This window comes from Theropithecus gelada, chromosome 7a, assembly GCF_003255815.1.
Source record: "Theropithecus gelada isolate Dixy chromosome 7a, Tgel_1.0, whole genome shotgun sequence".
In the NCBI taxonomy this organism is placed as follows: domain Eukaryota; kingdom Metazoa; phylum Chordata; class Mammalia; order Primates; family Cercopithecidae; genus Theropithecus; species Theropithecus gelada.
The window spans coordinates 51889913-51905707 of record NC_037674.1 but is presented as its reverse complement, the minus strand read 5'-3'; the positions used below and the strand labels follow the sequence as shown (position 1 = coordinate 51905707).

The 15795-nt window shown below is 40.1% G+C and overlaps 1 protein-coding gene across 2 annotated transcripts in view; it reads right to left on the bottom strand.

The window, feature by feature from the left end:
- Positions 1-2503: 2503 nt before the first annotated feature.
- The window catches only part of FBXO22 (F-box protein 22), a 30184-nt gene continuing 16892 nt past the window's right edge, over positions 2504-15795 (bottom strand). For both annotated transcript variants that reach the window (XM_025390654.1, XM_025390655.1), the window contains 2 exons: positions 5614-5779; positions 2504-2945 (listed from right to left, as the gene is read on the bottom strand). In XM_025390654.1, the coding sequence (XP_025246439.1) occupies positions 2528-2945; positions 5614-5779 (584 nt within the window). In that variant the 3' untranslated portion in view covers positions 2504-2527. The remainder of the gene's footprint in view (positions 2946-5613; positions 5780-15795) is intronic.

Sequence of the window (15795 nt, the reverse complement as noted above, 5' to 3'; positions counted from 1 at the left end):
TGTTATTTTCAGTTTCACGGAGGACTACAATGATTGTCATCTCTAGGAATTTAGTTTGTTTTTAGCTAATACTCCTTTAATGCTTCTAAGACAAGCCTTTCAAAATTGTAATAAATGAGTTACACAGATTTAACTTTGGCTAAATTACCATTTCCCTTCCTCACAGAACTTCAAGGCCTCTGAGAGGCAGGGAGGATCACTTTTATTCTTATCAGTACTACTACTGTTTCTATTAGGTCAACTTTTTCCCTTTTTACTTTGCACTAAGGTTGCAACCATGTGACTAAATGATTTTAGTGTTCGTAACAAGCTCCAAAGGCTCAGCTATAAAAAGGAACCCTTTAACAACATCAAATATTGTATGAAATTATCCTGTATCAGACTCTCCTTTGAGAAGTGGCAAAATATTTTATGAGTATTAATTTGTTTAAAATAACCCGTTCAATTCTAAGGCTCATTTTGTTCATATTTTCAGTTTTAAAAATCCCTTTTCCTCTACTATTCAACCAATTCTGGTTAATATCAGGGACAATAAAGTTTAAAAAATATTAGACTTATGTGCTACATGAGCACATTCAAAGACTAAAATTTTGAGGTATTTTGATAATAGCTAAATAGCATGAGCTAAATATAAATATTCACAGATGAAAAGTTTTGACAAATTTTTCTTTCCTCAGGAACTAGGATTTAGAATAACCATAAATTAAAGGAATCTTCTAAGTATTTTTATCATATATATATATAAATAGCAAGAGAAATATTTTCAGTTTTTAAAAAAGGGATAAAAGTGATAAAAAAGGAAAAGGAGGAATAATGCTAATACATTTGACTTTACTTACCTTGCAAGTGTTCTACTGTCCTGTTAGAACAAACCACTGACTGTTACAAAAGTAACATTAGTTACATCATATTGTATTAGGTGGAATATGCTAATTTCTCTCTTGTAAAACAGTCTGGAGGTGGATAGTCCACGCCACTTAAATGGCGTTTCTTCAACGAGGTTGTACAGCAACCAGGATCCTTCTGTTACTTTCTTCCACAATGGTGTGTTGCCTCCTCTTCAGGGTCCAAGATGGCTGACTACCAGATCCACATTCCAAGCAACAAGATGGAGAAAGGGGCAAATAAATGGTCATGCCATTTTAATGACACAAATCATTGCCCCTCACATTCCATTGTCCAGAACACAGTCATACCTGCACAGGAGACTGGGAAATGTAGTCTTTATTCTAGGAGGCATACCCAATTGAAAAATCAAAGGTTCTATCATTATGCAAAAAGGAAAGAATGGATATTGAGGGAAAATTGGTGCTGTCTGCACATCTCTTATTTAGATATTTGTATAGAAATTCAAACTCGAAAATCATTCTACTGGGAATATGACAGGAATGACTAGCTGACAAATACCAACTATTCTGGGTTTTTGTTTATGAAGGATTAGTTTCCTTCCTTTGTTCATCCAAAAGCAATGAAATGCAAAACATTACCTGAATGAGTTCCAAGCTATGTTTTATTGGTATAAAACCAAAATAAGATGATGTAATACTCTGGTCTACCAGTTAGCTATATAGACCTAGGTGAAAAAAAAAGATTTTTAAGGAAAAAAGAAAAATGTTTTACTTATGATAAAACACTGATTAGTCTTGTCAATTTATCTGACCAAAACAAAAATAGTTCTTTAATTTTTATCAAATAAGTAAAAAGTCAGTAATAATATTGTTACTTCTGAAAAAATTCATAAAACTGAAAGGCAGAGAAAAATTTCTTAAACCATCAGTATATTTTTCTCCTTTATTAAAAGGGAGAAAGGCCGGGCGCGGTGGCTCAAGCCTGTAATCCCAGCACTTTGGGAGGCCGAGACGGGCGGATCACAAGGTCAAGAGATCGAGACTATCCTGGCTAACACAGTGAAACCCCGTCTCTACTAAAAATACAAAAAACTAGCCGGGCGAGGTGGCGGGCGCCTGTAGTCCCAGCTACTCGGGAGGCTGAGGCAGGAGAATGGCGTAAACCCGGGAGGCGGAGCTTGCAGTGAGCTGAGATCCAGCCACTGCACTCCAGCCCGGGCGACAGAGCAAGACTCCCATCTCAAAAAAAAAAAAAAAAAAAAAAAAAAGGAGAAAAAAGGTCTTCATGATTCTGCTAAAAGACATCAGCTAACAACACAAGGGGTAGTCAGGGAATGTCTTAAATCTCTGTCCTACTGATGAATCCCCTTTTGCTCTTCCTATGCGGGAAGACTATTTAAGGTCACGTCACACAGCAGCTACACGATCTGGTGCAACACAACTATAATCAGTTTGCTTGTGCCTGATGCAAAAGCTCTCAACTCCTAGTCTGTGTTATGTCCAAAGTTGTCTTTCATCTAATATATTAAAAACTACCCTCGTCATCTTAGAGCATCAATCAAAGCTACAAAAAAGATATATCTAAAGTTATTTTTGTTTGAAATACACATAGCCCAAGTTTCCATTTTCTGAAAAAGGCAGAACCAGAAAGTTATATATTATGAAAGCCACTTTAATTGTTATTTAGATGACCCCAGATGTATGAGTGCCATTATTGTTGTATAGCTATGAAACAGATCATCATCTTTTACCTCATTACATTTCCTCAATATAAAGTTCCCAGTGACTATCCGATCACACCCAATTTCTCCATTTCCAAAGAAGCCGAATAGGGGAACACTAGGAAAAAACTTTCTGAACGCATCAGCCTCAACATTCCCCTTGGCTCTGTAATACTGAAAGCCCCTGCCAACGCATGCAAACATGAAGCCAATGGTGTTCTGCTCTGGAATGTTGGCCGCTTTGAGGCGCTGCATTGCAGCCTCGGCAGTCTTCTCATCACTGACGTCCTCGTTGAGGAGCACAGTGGCACTCTGGATTCGGTGTCCACTAAATGACAGTCCAACCACACCTGCGGCATCAATATCCAGAGGGTTCCTGGAAAATTTAGAAAAGTGGCAATATCTCATGAAACATTAAAATTTTTAAGTACAGAAGCAAAATCCTCCTGATTCACTGATGGGAGGCTGCTGCCTTTAGCAGCCTGTGGTTAATCTGAGGCTCACCCTCACAGATGAGTAAAATACGGTCAAAAATCAAACTATTAAAATAGATCAAGAGAAGCCACCATTTTTTTCAGTCACAAATACAAAGGGGCAATGCACATCCATAACAATTTCTGAAACCCATATTCGGTTATTAGAAGGGACAGTTCCCTTACCTTTCTGACTTCCTTAAAAGGAATGTTATAATTTTATTAATATACACAAAGATATCCATTAAACGAAGCCTTCTGCTATTATTTACATTGTTAACATCTTTCCCCCCACTTCAGCTGTCAAATTCTGAAAGACATATATTAAAAATATAATAATGGAGGGTGATTTTATTTTTTTGGAGATAGGGTTCTCTGTTAGCTAGGCTGAAGTGCAGTGGCACAGTCATAGCTCACTGCAGCCTCGAACTCCTGAGATAAAGCAATCCTCCTGCCTGAGTCTCTCAAGTAGCTGGGGCTACAGACACATGCCACCACACCTGGCTAATCTGTAAACATTTTGTGGAGATAGGGTCTCACTATGTTGCGCAGGCTGGTCTCAAACTCCTGAACTCAAGCAATCCTCCTGCCTCAGCCTCCCAAAGTTCTGGGATTACAGGCATGAGCCACTGTACCCAGTCTTAAAGGATAATTTTAAAAACCTATTAACTCTAGAAGTTTTAGCTTTATGTCTGGTCCACTAGAAAATATGTTATTTTTTGTCTTGTTTATTGCTTTGAGTCTAGAATTCAGCTTAATTTGATGGTAAAAACTCATGTTTTGTTTTTGTATTTGCCTGGTTTTTTTAAAAAATGAAATATCCTTACAAAAGAAAATACAACATTGATAAAAGTTATAAAGCATATAATATAGTGAACATCCACTAGGTGAGAAACAAGTATGTTACATTTCTATCATGCTTCCAACATCTGAATCTATAAAATGGGCAAGATTCACTGGATTACTGAGAAACTAAGATGCAAAAAGGTTAAGTGACTAAGGTAATAAGGCTAGCTAGTAGTAAAACGAGTTTGTGAGGGGCAAAATCTATCTTCTGAAGTACTCTGCTGCTTTTAAAACTTTATCACATTTCCTCTTTGGTACAGAATTGTTAATACACATTGTCAATCTTGCCTCAAAGAATTATTCACCTTCCTTTTGGGCACTGGATCAGTTGGGTTATCTGGACTTTATTAAAATGGAGCACTCATTTACTCAACGGTTTCTCTTAACCACTGACAGAGTATGAAGACCACATTAAAATTAATGGGTCATATGAAAAGTAATGATTGGGGTGGAGGGTGTTTCTCATACTAGGTATAAAAAGTAGATGATACACAAATTGCTGTACTAACAAGCTAGCGCCTCAGATGTTTTAAGTCCGAGTGAGATACCTGCATTTCAAAGGTAAACTGTATGTTGAATCACCATTGCCCTATCGGTATACAATTTAAAAGTTAATAGCAAAGATACAGGAAAAATTAGGCAAGAGGGGAAATAACTTAGATAGTCACCAAGAATTCGGTGTATGTATGCACAAAATCCAGTGTTTGATATTCTACTGCCTGGGATTCAACGTACGTGGCTTTCCTCTTTTCCTCCTTCCTGGCAGTCCAGGGACCTCAACTTTAGCTATTTTCCCAGATCTAGCTCACAGAGACTACCAGAAGAGAGAGTATAACTAGGATGACTTATGTAATTCTTACAGATACTGATCTCCCAGTCTGTCCCCAAGTCACCACTCTAGGATGCAAATATTAAACAGAGTGGGAAACAAATACTAGTGTTTACAAGCATTGAGGGTGGGGTAGGGTCTCATTTTCCTGCTGGAAACAAATGACATTTATGTCCACCTAATGGTTTCAAACTCAAAATGATATGTACTTTCATTCAAGATGGAAAGGAAGTAATGGCTCCCAAGACAGAAGAGCAAATATTTTTATCTTTGAAAGCAAAAGCCTTAGTAACAAAAATCAAAGATCCATAATTTTTGAGCTTGAAAAAGCCTTTCAAAAGATCTAATACAGAATTTCCAAAAACCAGTAGGACTTGCAAGATGCTCTGTGGAAAAAAAGGTTTTGTGACCTTTTTTGTGACATATTTGGGAACTGTCACAGGTAATACTATTCCCCTTCCAGATTTCCAATGCACTGGGCATATTAGAAGCTCTGTGGGCATATTAGAAGCTCTGAGAAGTTTTGCATAAAGATACACTTGAACCATGTGTTTCCTTTAAAAGAGGAAACTAGAGAGGAGGTGACACATTGAGGTCACAGAGAGTACCACATTTGTCAAAGGAAAGATCAACAGGCAATGTCAAAATAAATTTTAAGGAGAATGTGAGTCCAACTAAGAAGTTCTTAAAGGACAATATATATAAAAATGTAATTATTCAACTGTAAGCACAATTATGTTGAGTAAGCCCCTTAGCCAATGTCTACTACAAAATGGAATGAACTATTATCTTAGCAATTCTTTAAACGTGGTTTTTAAATTGTTAACCCCAAAGTGACAAAACCTGGGACCATTTCCCCTCATTCACAGAGGAAATCAGACACACACAAGACATACTTTTCAGAAGTCAGTGATGACAGGTTGTCCACCTGGCCTCCAGCCAAGATGATATTCATATCACTGAAAGTGCTGACTACTTGCTGCAGATAATTACTGGCTCCCACCTTACAGCAATTATAACCAAAGACAAGGACCACACGAAGTTCAGGGTTATCTAAAAGACCTGCAGAGAAATGAAGAGCAAGAGTTAAAGACAGCCTTAAAACAAATTATTTTATACATGTTGCAAAATGAAATGTTACTGTTAATAACTTGCATTCCTCCTTAAGGGCAATTTAGTGGCTTAAGCGATGAAATTTTCCATTTTTTTAATCTTATTTTATATCCTCTTCTATCTCTGTATCATGTTTTTCATTTGTTACAAACATTATGCAAACTCTTTATAATTTTTTTCTATTAAAAAAACCAAATGACTATTTGTATTAATAAATAATACAATGAACACAAATAACGAAGCAGCTATGTACTGAGCAGCAATCCTTGGTGGACCAAGGTGCAAGCTGGCTCCCGGTAGGGAACAAAAGAGAACACTGGTTTACACAGAGAAGCGCTAGCAGCAGTGAGAATTTACAGACGTTTTATTTTTTAAAGGAGAGAAAAGGTGCTAACCACCTATAGTGTGGTGAACAGTGCCCCCTGCCCACGCAAAAGGTATATCCACATCCAATCTCTGGAACCTATGCATGTGAGCTTATTTGGAAAAAGGATCTATTTTAATTTTTTTTTTTTTTTTTTTGGTAGAGATGGGTTCTCGATATGTCAGTCAGTAAGGATCTTGAGATTAAATCATCTGGCTTATCCAGGTGGACTCTAAATCCAATGACAGTGTCCTCATAATAAAAGATATACAAAAGGAGAGACAAAGAAGAAAAGGCAGGGTGACCACAGAAGCAGAAACTGGAGCGGCAGGAAGAGAAAAAGACTCTCCCCTAGAGCCTCCCGAGGTAGCACTACCCCTACTGCCATCTCAGTTTCAGACTTCTGGCCTCCTGAACTGTGCAGAATAAACTTCTCATTCTGTGCCACCAAATGTGGGGTACTTTGTTACAGCAGCCTAGGAAACTACTACATCACTGAAATACAGGCTTTATTCACCTCCTCCAGGGAAGCAGGTGAGAGTAAAGGCGAATTAGTGTTTGAAAGTTCCTTCCAAAGCAGGAAAATGTTAAATTCTGTGACACAGGAACTAAAAGCTGCTACCACTAAGAGGCGGCAGAGTGTAACAGAGACAGCCTACTCCCTCTGCCCACAGCTCCCAGGTTTCACCGGAGCCTCTGGGCAGCTTGTTTATAGACTATCAATTTGATTTTTTTTTTTTTTTAAACTTTTAAGTTCAGGGATACATGTGCAGGTTTGTTACATACGCAAACGTGTGTCATGGGGGTTTGTTGTGCAGATTATTTCATCACCTCAGTAATAAGCCCATTCTCCATCAGTTATTTTTCCTGATCTTCTCCTTCCTCCCATCCTCCACCCTCTGGTAGGCCCCAGTGTCTGTTGTGCCCCTCTTTGTGTCCATGCGTTCTCATCATTTAGCTCCCACTTATAAATGAGAACGTGCAATATTTGGTTTTCTGTTTCTGTGTTAGTTTGCTAATGATAATGGCCTCCAGCTCCATCCATGTCCCTGCAAAGGACATGATCTCATTCTTTTTTATGGCTGCATAGTAGTCCATGGTGTATATGTACCACATTGTCTTTATTCAGTTTATCACTGATGGGCATTCAGGTTGATTCCATGTCTTTGCTATTGTGAACAGTGCTGCAATGAACATACATGTGCATGTGTCTTTATAATAGAATAATTTATATTCCTTTGAATATATACCCAGTAATAGGATTGCTGGGTCAAATGGTATTTCTGTCTTTAGGTCTTTGAGGAATCACCACACTGTCTTCCACAATGGCTGAACTAATTTACACTCCCACCGACAGTGTATAAGTGTTCCTTTTTTTCCACAAACTCACCAGCATCTGTTATTTTTTGACTTTTTAATAGCCATTCTGCCTAGTGTGGGATAGAATCTCATTGTGGTTTTGATTTGCATTTCTCTAATGATCAGTGATGTGGAGCTTTTTTTCATGATTGTTGGCCATATATATGTCTGCTGCCAGCATTACCAAACAGAGGTGCTTTGGGACAGGAAAATGAATCCAATACCTAACACACTTGTGTTTCCATTTGATTTGACCACATGACTTCCACCTTGACAGACCTAAGGTGGTTACCAGAGAGGACAGTTACTTAAGGAAACAAAGGGTATGCAGATGCGTGAATGACCAATTACTAACACCAAATAATGACCTATTCTGGGAAACTGCCTCTGGTCCATTTCCAATTCTCTGTACAGTAAATTACTGACTTGGACAGTAAAAAGAATACTGCTTTCATGACATCATATACCCCAAACCATTGCTAAAGGGTCTTTTTTCCCCTATAGACTAGCCCACGAAATTTTGAGAGAATATGTTTTCTTCATTAGAACAAAGTTTCAGAGTTGGGAGAGGCCTATGAGATCAAGTCTAGAGTTTTATTTTACAAACAAGGACTACCAATGCCAGAGAAGTGACTACTACCCCAGGACAATATATTGACAGACTCTACATTAAAACCCACATCTCCTGACACTCGGGGCTTTAGCTTTTAGAAACCTCATGGCTTCTAAATCTCAACCTTTCCTACTGTTTTCTAAGCTCTAGATGCTCTTTTACAATTGTCCACTGAACATCCTACCTGAATATTCTAAAGGCAACCACTCCCATTCATTTAACAAACACATACCCAATGTAAAAAAAAAAAAAAAAAAGAAAAAAAAAAATCTCAGGACCTCCAAACTCCTTATGCCAAAGGGAAAGTTAAGCCTAGAGGCTGAGTCAAGCGAAGCACCATCCTCTCTCCAAATTAATATTGCTACTTCACAACCCTGTGTCAGAGCATCATACATTAGCCAGACCCAACCCCTCATACACCCCCCACCACCCCACCAGGAAAGGCAAAAGGCTTTAGTCATCTCCAGATGACTGCTCCCACAAATCATTCACAAGGAAAATCTTTGCTGGCCTCAAAATCTTTAAGATGTACATCCTCCCATAACACAAGGACATATCAATTGTAACTTTAGGTCTGCAATCTGTTCAATTCCACACTGATAATGTCCATTACAAGCTTACCTTCCCAGATGCTGCACAAAAACAAGAGGATCAGTAATGTGTCCACCTACTTGAGACGTCTGCATAACTGGTTCTTCCTTTCTTCAAAAGGTTCACCTTATCTTATGTAAAATGTAGATTTACTGAGCACTAACTAAAGTCTCACAGGAACGTGACCATTCACCTCACGCCTATCCTTCCCCATCCTTCCTTCTCTCCTTTAAAAACATGTATTGAAAACCTTTTCAGAGTACACGGCCACTCGTTTGTGCCTAGTGTTTTTCCCGGATATACTCTCAACCTCTGGCTCAGTAAACCTCGAATGACTGAGATTCTTGCCTCAGTCACACATTCCAGTTAACACCATCTTCTCCAGTGGTGTTCTTTCAACATCTTCTCTAGTGGGTTTGTTCTCAGCTAATGGAACACTTCCCCCTCCCAATACACAACCCTAGAAAGTAAAATCACTTTCCCCTACCCCAACTTAGAGAACAAACCCACCTTAACCAAGGCTGTCTGTCTGATAGAGCAAAAGGCTCTGTATTTAACCAACAGACTACCTGTGCTACTGGTAAATAAGAGAGGGAAGGTACAACTCCAACTCCTTGACACTCAAAACTCAAAGGCCTAAAATATGAGGGAAGAGTAGGGAGCAATGCCAATTTTTCCTGAAAGGTTCTGGGTTCCCCCCAATTCATAGGTAAAGGATCATCAAGGACCCAATGTTCTGGGCCACCTGCCATAGAATCTGACTTCAGATTTTATTCTAGAATTTTCCAAAAGTTGATACATTAGTAGGAACTTACCACAACCATTAAACACAATTCCAGAAAAGTATTTATAAGGCACTTTAAATAGTGTAACCTCCCGGTGAACCTTTCAAGATGATAAACTGCTTATAAAATGTAAACTCAGGTAACAGAATAAATTGGCCTGCCATGTAGGATTGCCAACTATAATCAAGTTAGCTACTGCAGTTGTCCACCAAGAGATGTCTTTGGTTTTGGAATAGTATGAAACTGTTCTTTCCAGCAATAATCTTTAAGGTAAATTTAGCAAAGAATTACCCCATCCTCTTAGGAATTTTTCATCCATCAAGCCCCCACCCTCCTCCTTGGCTAAAAATCCCCACCTGTGGTTGGTGCATTTGGAGTTGAGCCTGATCTCTCTCCCCTAATGCAAAACTCCATCACAGTGGTCTCCCGAACAAAGTCTGCCTCACTGTCTTGAATAGATGTCAGCACTGCTTTTTCTTTAACACTAGCTTCCTGTCACTTCTGCTTTCTCAAGGGCTGGGCAACTTCGAAGGCAGAACAAGTTCAATCCCTTGAGTTTCAGCACTGATTCTCTCTGCTTCACACCTGGTACTGCCTATGACCCCTCAAGACTCTTTATGACGTCTTCAGTTAATTTTAAAACTTTGTCCTACTTCAAATTTTTTTGGAATCTGACAAGTCATTAAAGTCCATTTTTACCCTGCTTGGTGGCTGGCAGAATTCAAGAGGAGTAGTTAAAGGATCAAAAAGCAGGGAGCAGAAAGAACCTGAACAATCTACAAGCTAGATCACCAGATCACCAATCTCACAATGAACACTAGTACAGATCACTGTTCTAAGTATGTTATAGAAATTAACTTATTTAGGCTGGGCATGGTGGCTCACGCCTGTAATCCCAACACTTTGGGAGGCCGAGGCAGGTGGATCACCTGAGGTTGGGAGTTCAAGAACAGCCTGACCAACATGGAGAAACCCCTTCTCTACTAAAAATACAAAAAAATTAGCCGAGCATGGTTGCCCATGCTTGTAATCCCAGCTAGTCAGGAGGCTGAGGCAGGAGAATCACTTGAATCCAGGAGGCAGAGGTTGCAGTGAACAGAGATCGTGCCATTGCACTCCAGCCTGGGCAACAAGAGCGAAACTCCGTCTCAAAAACAAAAACAAAACAACAACAACAACAAAAGAAATTAACTTATTTAATGCCTGTAACAACCTGTTACGTATTGTTTTACTCCTAAAAAGTCTGTGAGGATTCAATACTGTCAAAATTCACATTTAACATGCAAATTATATCCATATTACAGAACCTAAATCAGACCAGACCAAAGTAAAATTAAATACACACCCCAGAACTGGCTGCCAGAAACAACTGTGCCTACTGAGCTACGGAAAACACAGGACACTTCCAATCCTCTCCTTCAAAGAGCAAAGGCAACTGGATTCTTCAGAACTTCCTCTCTTGACCCTACAATGTAAAAAACCAACAGAAAAGCTTTTCTAATGGGAATCTCCACAAATGAAACTGAAACCCAGAAAATCACTGTGCCCCAAAAGGCAATGTTACAGGTTTGTGCTTCACCTAGAAGAAAGTCAGAAGGATATTTGTGAAAGGAAAAGAGAGGGAGGATCCCAGGTGTGAGTCAACTGTTTGCTATACAACTAACCATCTCAAGCATTCTCAAAGGAGGAAAAAGGTTCTGACTCTCAAGCTGAAGCCCATCTTGCCAACACAGAGCAGTGCTAGGGCTGCTTTCTCAAGCTCTCCTGTCTCTGGTACAGACAGGTAGAGCCGCCAGGCACTGCTCTGAGTCTACAGACCCTTCCCTGGATTACATGAAGGTTCAGAGGAAGAAGTGCATGACCACTGCCAGGGAAGGAAGCTTCTCTCCTCTCTATTGCAGCTGGGGCTTTCAGATTGTGCTTTGGTGGGCAAAGGGTTCCAAAGATGCCTCCAGTGTAGGTGGAGGAGAATGAGCAACCTCGGTTCAAGGCCTAACATGCTCCCTTCACCCTTCAACCTAGAGGCTCTGCTTTTATCTGCTTTATTTTTATGTTGACATCCCATGTAAGACTGTACAAATGAACTGTTTAAAACAAAAGCTAAGAAATGGCTCAAGGAGAACCTTACTGAGTAGTCTCAATAAAGCCTTTGCATTAGCAGAAGGGAGGGATGTCAAAACAATATTACAGCAGTACCAACCCTGGACAATCAACAAGCACTACTGAGCCTCCTCCCCGGCCCTCCTCCTCAAATCACTGAAGCTAGTCCCTTTTGCTTCAATTATCATTAATTACCTCATGATTCCCAGATTAGTATCTTTCCTCTAGGCCATTCTCTAGAGCTCCAGTCCAATATATCCAACTGTCTATAATCAATATCTCCATCTCAAATTCTAAACACGTCCAAAACAGAACTGATAATCTGATCCTCCAACCTGCACCTTCAAGTCTTCTTCACCTTAGTCAATGGTACACAGCTGCACTAGCCACAAACCCGCATGACATCGCTGCCACCTCCCTCATTCTCAACACCCAACATCTCATCAGTCACCACATCCTGTCCATTCAGCCCCAAACTTCATCTTGAATCCATCCACTTCTCTTCAACTCCACTCACCACTGCCCTGCTCCAAGCTGCCATATCCTCTTTCCTTAACCACTACAACAGTAAAATGTTTCTCCTGCATCTACTTTTTTAAAAAAATTATTTTAACTGAAAAATTTTAAAAGCATATATTTATCATGTACAACATGGTGTTCTGAAATATATACATACACTACTGAATGGCTAAATCAAGTTAATCCTGCATCCACTCTTGTACTCCAAAATGATCACCACACCATAGCAAGACTGGTATTTTCAAAAGATCTATCAAATTATGCCACTCCTGTGTTTAGAAACCTGGCTTCCTGCTGCACTTCCCTCAAATATTTTTGATCTGTGGTTAGCTGAATCCATGAATGCAGAACCCATGGATATGGAAGGCCAACTCTACCTAAAATTAGGACACAAGATAGCAAGTGAAAGAACGGAGATGGCCATTTTAAGCTGGGCAAAGCTTCAATTTCCAGAAGAAAATGATGCCTTGGAATAAGTCAAAACTGTTGACATCACGCAGCTCAGGAAAGGACACCTATAAGAAAGTTTCACAGAGCACAATAATTCTGGGGTTGTTTTTCATTCCAGTTTTCTCATTCCTATACTTGGCACTATAATGCAAATATGATCTAACAAATACAACAATTTTATCACAAAAGGGTTTCTTCTGCTCAAGATTTTGGCTCTTTCTTATAAACTGACAAAACTAGGGTCCTGGCTTCAACCAGTGCTACGTATCAGGGCCTCATCAAAGATTCCCAGGATGCTCGGGGGGACAGAGGACACAGTACTGCCCAGGGAAAAGCCATGTCACCTCTCTGGACAAAAAAGGCAGCACACGAAAGGTTTGGCCATATGACCTTTAGCAGCAACACTGAATAAAAAGCCAAAACAAGCATCTCTAATGGGGTTTGATTTTTCCCAACTTCTTCTCCCAATCCCGCTCCTCCTGTCCCAGTGTTCCTATTTCTGGTCTCTGCACCACCATCACCTCTGTCTCCTAGGATCAAAACTCAAAAGTAATTACTGAGGCACCAGTTTCCCTTCTCTTTCATATCTAATCATTTGTTAATTTCCTCCAATTCATTCCCTACTCCTCATGCCCTAGTGTTATTTCTTGCCTGGACTCTAAAATGGTCTCCCGCTTCCAGTGTCTCCCCACACAGGAGGGCCATATTCACCTCTGCTCAATGACATCTGAGTAACAGTTATTTACTGTGTACAGGAACTAAGCCCAGGCTCTTCAGCCTGGCCTCAATGCGTCCCACCCTTTGTTCCCATGACTTCCCTGCACATAACCTTTGCTTGCAAAATGATTACTATTTCTCCGACATGCTCTGGGATTTCCTGGCTCTGTGCCTGTGTTTCTGTACTCCTTCAGTCAGTGATATTATTCATCCGTATCTCTCATATGCTTCCTGTCCTTCAAGGGCTTAAAATCCACCTGCTCCAGGAAGACTCCTTGATCCCTCCCACTGGCAGAACCCCTACAGCAATCTACCCATTCTGCTCTCACAGCACACCTCACATACTTGGGTTATGATTATACAGTCAAGCGCCACATAACACTTCGGTCAAGGACAGCCAGGCGTGGTGACACGCACAGTAAGCATATGCAACAGTGGCGCCAGAAGATTAATAGAGCTACAAAATTCCTATTGCCTAATGTGTAGCACAACGCATTACTCAAATGTCTGTGGTGATGCTGTTGTAAACACGCCTATTGCAGTGCCAATCATATAAAAGTATAGCACATACAATCATGTACAATGCATCATACTTGATGACAATGAATGTTACTGGCTTATGACTTACTATCCTATACTTTTTATTGTAATTTTAGAGGTTACCCCTCCTCATGGGGAGGGGGGAGGGGGGAGGGATTGCACTGGGAGTTAACCTGATGTAAATGACGAGTTGATGGGTGCAGCACAGCAACATGGCACAAGTATACATATGTAACAAACCTGCACGTTATGCACGTGTACCCTAGAACTTAAAAGTATAATAATAATAAAAAATAAATAAATAAATAAATAAAAAAGTTAACTGTAAAACAGCCTCAGGCAGGTCCTTCAGGAGGTATTCCAGAAGGAGGCACTGTTGTCATAGGAGATGACAGCTCCATGCGTATTACTGCCCCAAAGACCTTCCAGTGGGATGAGATGTGGAGGTGGAAGACAGTGATACTGATGAGCTTGACTCTGTATAGGCCTAGGCCAATGTGTGTGTCTGTGTTTTAGTTTTTAACAAAAAGCTTAAAAAGTAAAAAAAAAAAAAAAAAAAAATTAAAGGTGGAAAACAGCTTACAGAATAAGGATATAAATGGAAATTTTTTTTGTCTAGCTAATTTATTATTAAAGAACTATTTTATTTTATTTTATTTTATTGAGAAAGAGTCTCGCTGTCACCCAGGCTGGAGTGCAGTGGCGTGATCTTGGCTTATTACAATCTCTGCCTCCCAGGTTCAAGCGATTCTCCTGCCTTAGCCTACTAAGTAGCTGGGACTACAGGCGCATACCACTATGCTCGGCTAATTTTTGTATTTCTAGTAGAGATGGGGTTTCACCATGCTGACCAGGCTGGTCTCACATTCCTGACCTCAAGGGATCCACCTACCTCAGACCTCCCAAATGACTGGGATTATAGGCATGAGCCACTGTGCCCGGCTGAACAAAAATGTTTCAATTAATTTAATGTAGCCTAAGCGTACAGTGTTTATAAACTATATAGTAGTATACAGGGCTAGGCCTTCACATTCACTCACCACTCACTGACTCACCCCAAGCCAACTTCTAGCCTTGCAAATCCCAATCATGTTAAGTGCCGTATAGCCGTATACTGTCTTTCATACCATGTTTTTACTGTACCTTTTTAATGTTTAGATATGTTCAGATGCACCAATACTTACCATTGTGTCACAACTGCCTAGAGTATTCAGTAACATGCTGTCCATGTTTGTAGTCTAGGGGTAATAGGCTACACTGTATAGCCTACATGTATAGTAGGCTGTAACATCTAGGTCTGTGTAAGTACTATGACATTCGCACAACAACATTGCCTAAAGATGCATTTCTCAGAACTCATCCCCATCATTAAGCAACACATGACTGTATATGTATCCTTCATGCCTTTTCCCGAATGTCACTGAGACAGAATCTGCATCCAGTTATGACAGCTTTAACATGGTGAATAAATTATTTATTTATTTATTTATTTTTGAGACAGGGTCTCACTCTGTCACCCAGGCTTCAGTAGAGTGGTGTGACTTCAGCTCATGGCAACCTCCGCCTCTTGGGCTCAAGCAATCCTCCCACCTCAGCCTCCTAAGTAGCTGGGACTACAGGTGCGTGCCACCATGCTTGGCTAGTTTTTTAGTTTTTTTCTAGAGGTGGGATCTCACTATATTGTCCAGGCTGGTCTCGAACTCCTGGGCTCAAGTGATCCTCCCACCTCAGCTTTCCAAAGTACTGAAATTACAGGCATGAGCCACCATACCCAGCCTGAATAAAATTAATGTAGGAGTTCTACATTATGAGCCAATTGAATATAGATAGTCACCTTGTCAACATCAACACATTCTTCATCTTCTTCCTTCCTTGTACTAAATTTGCTGCCATAAATCCTTCCAGAATCTGGGCTAAGTTGCCCTGG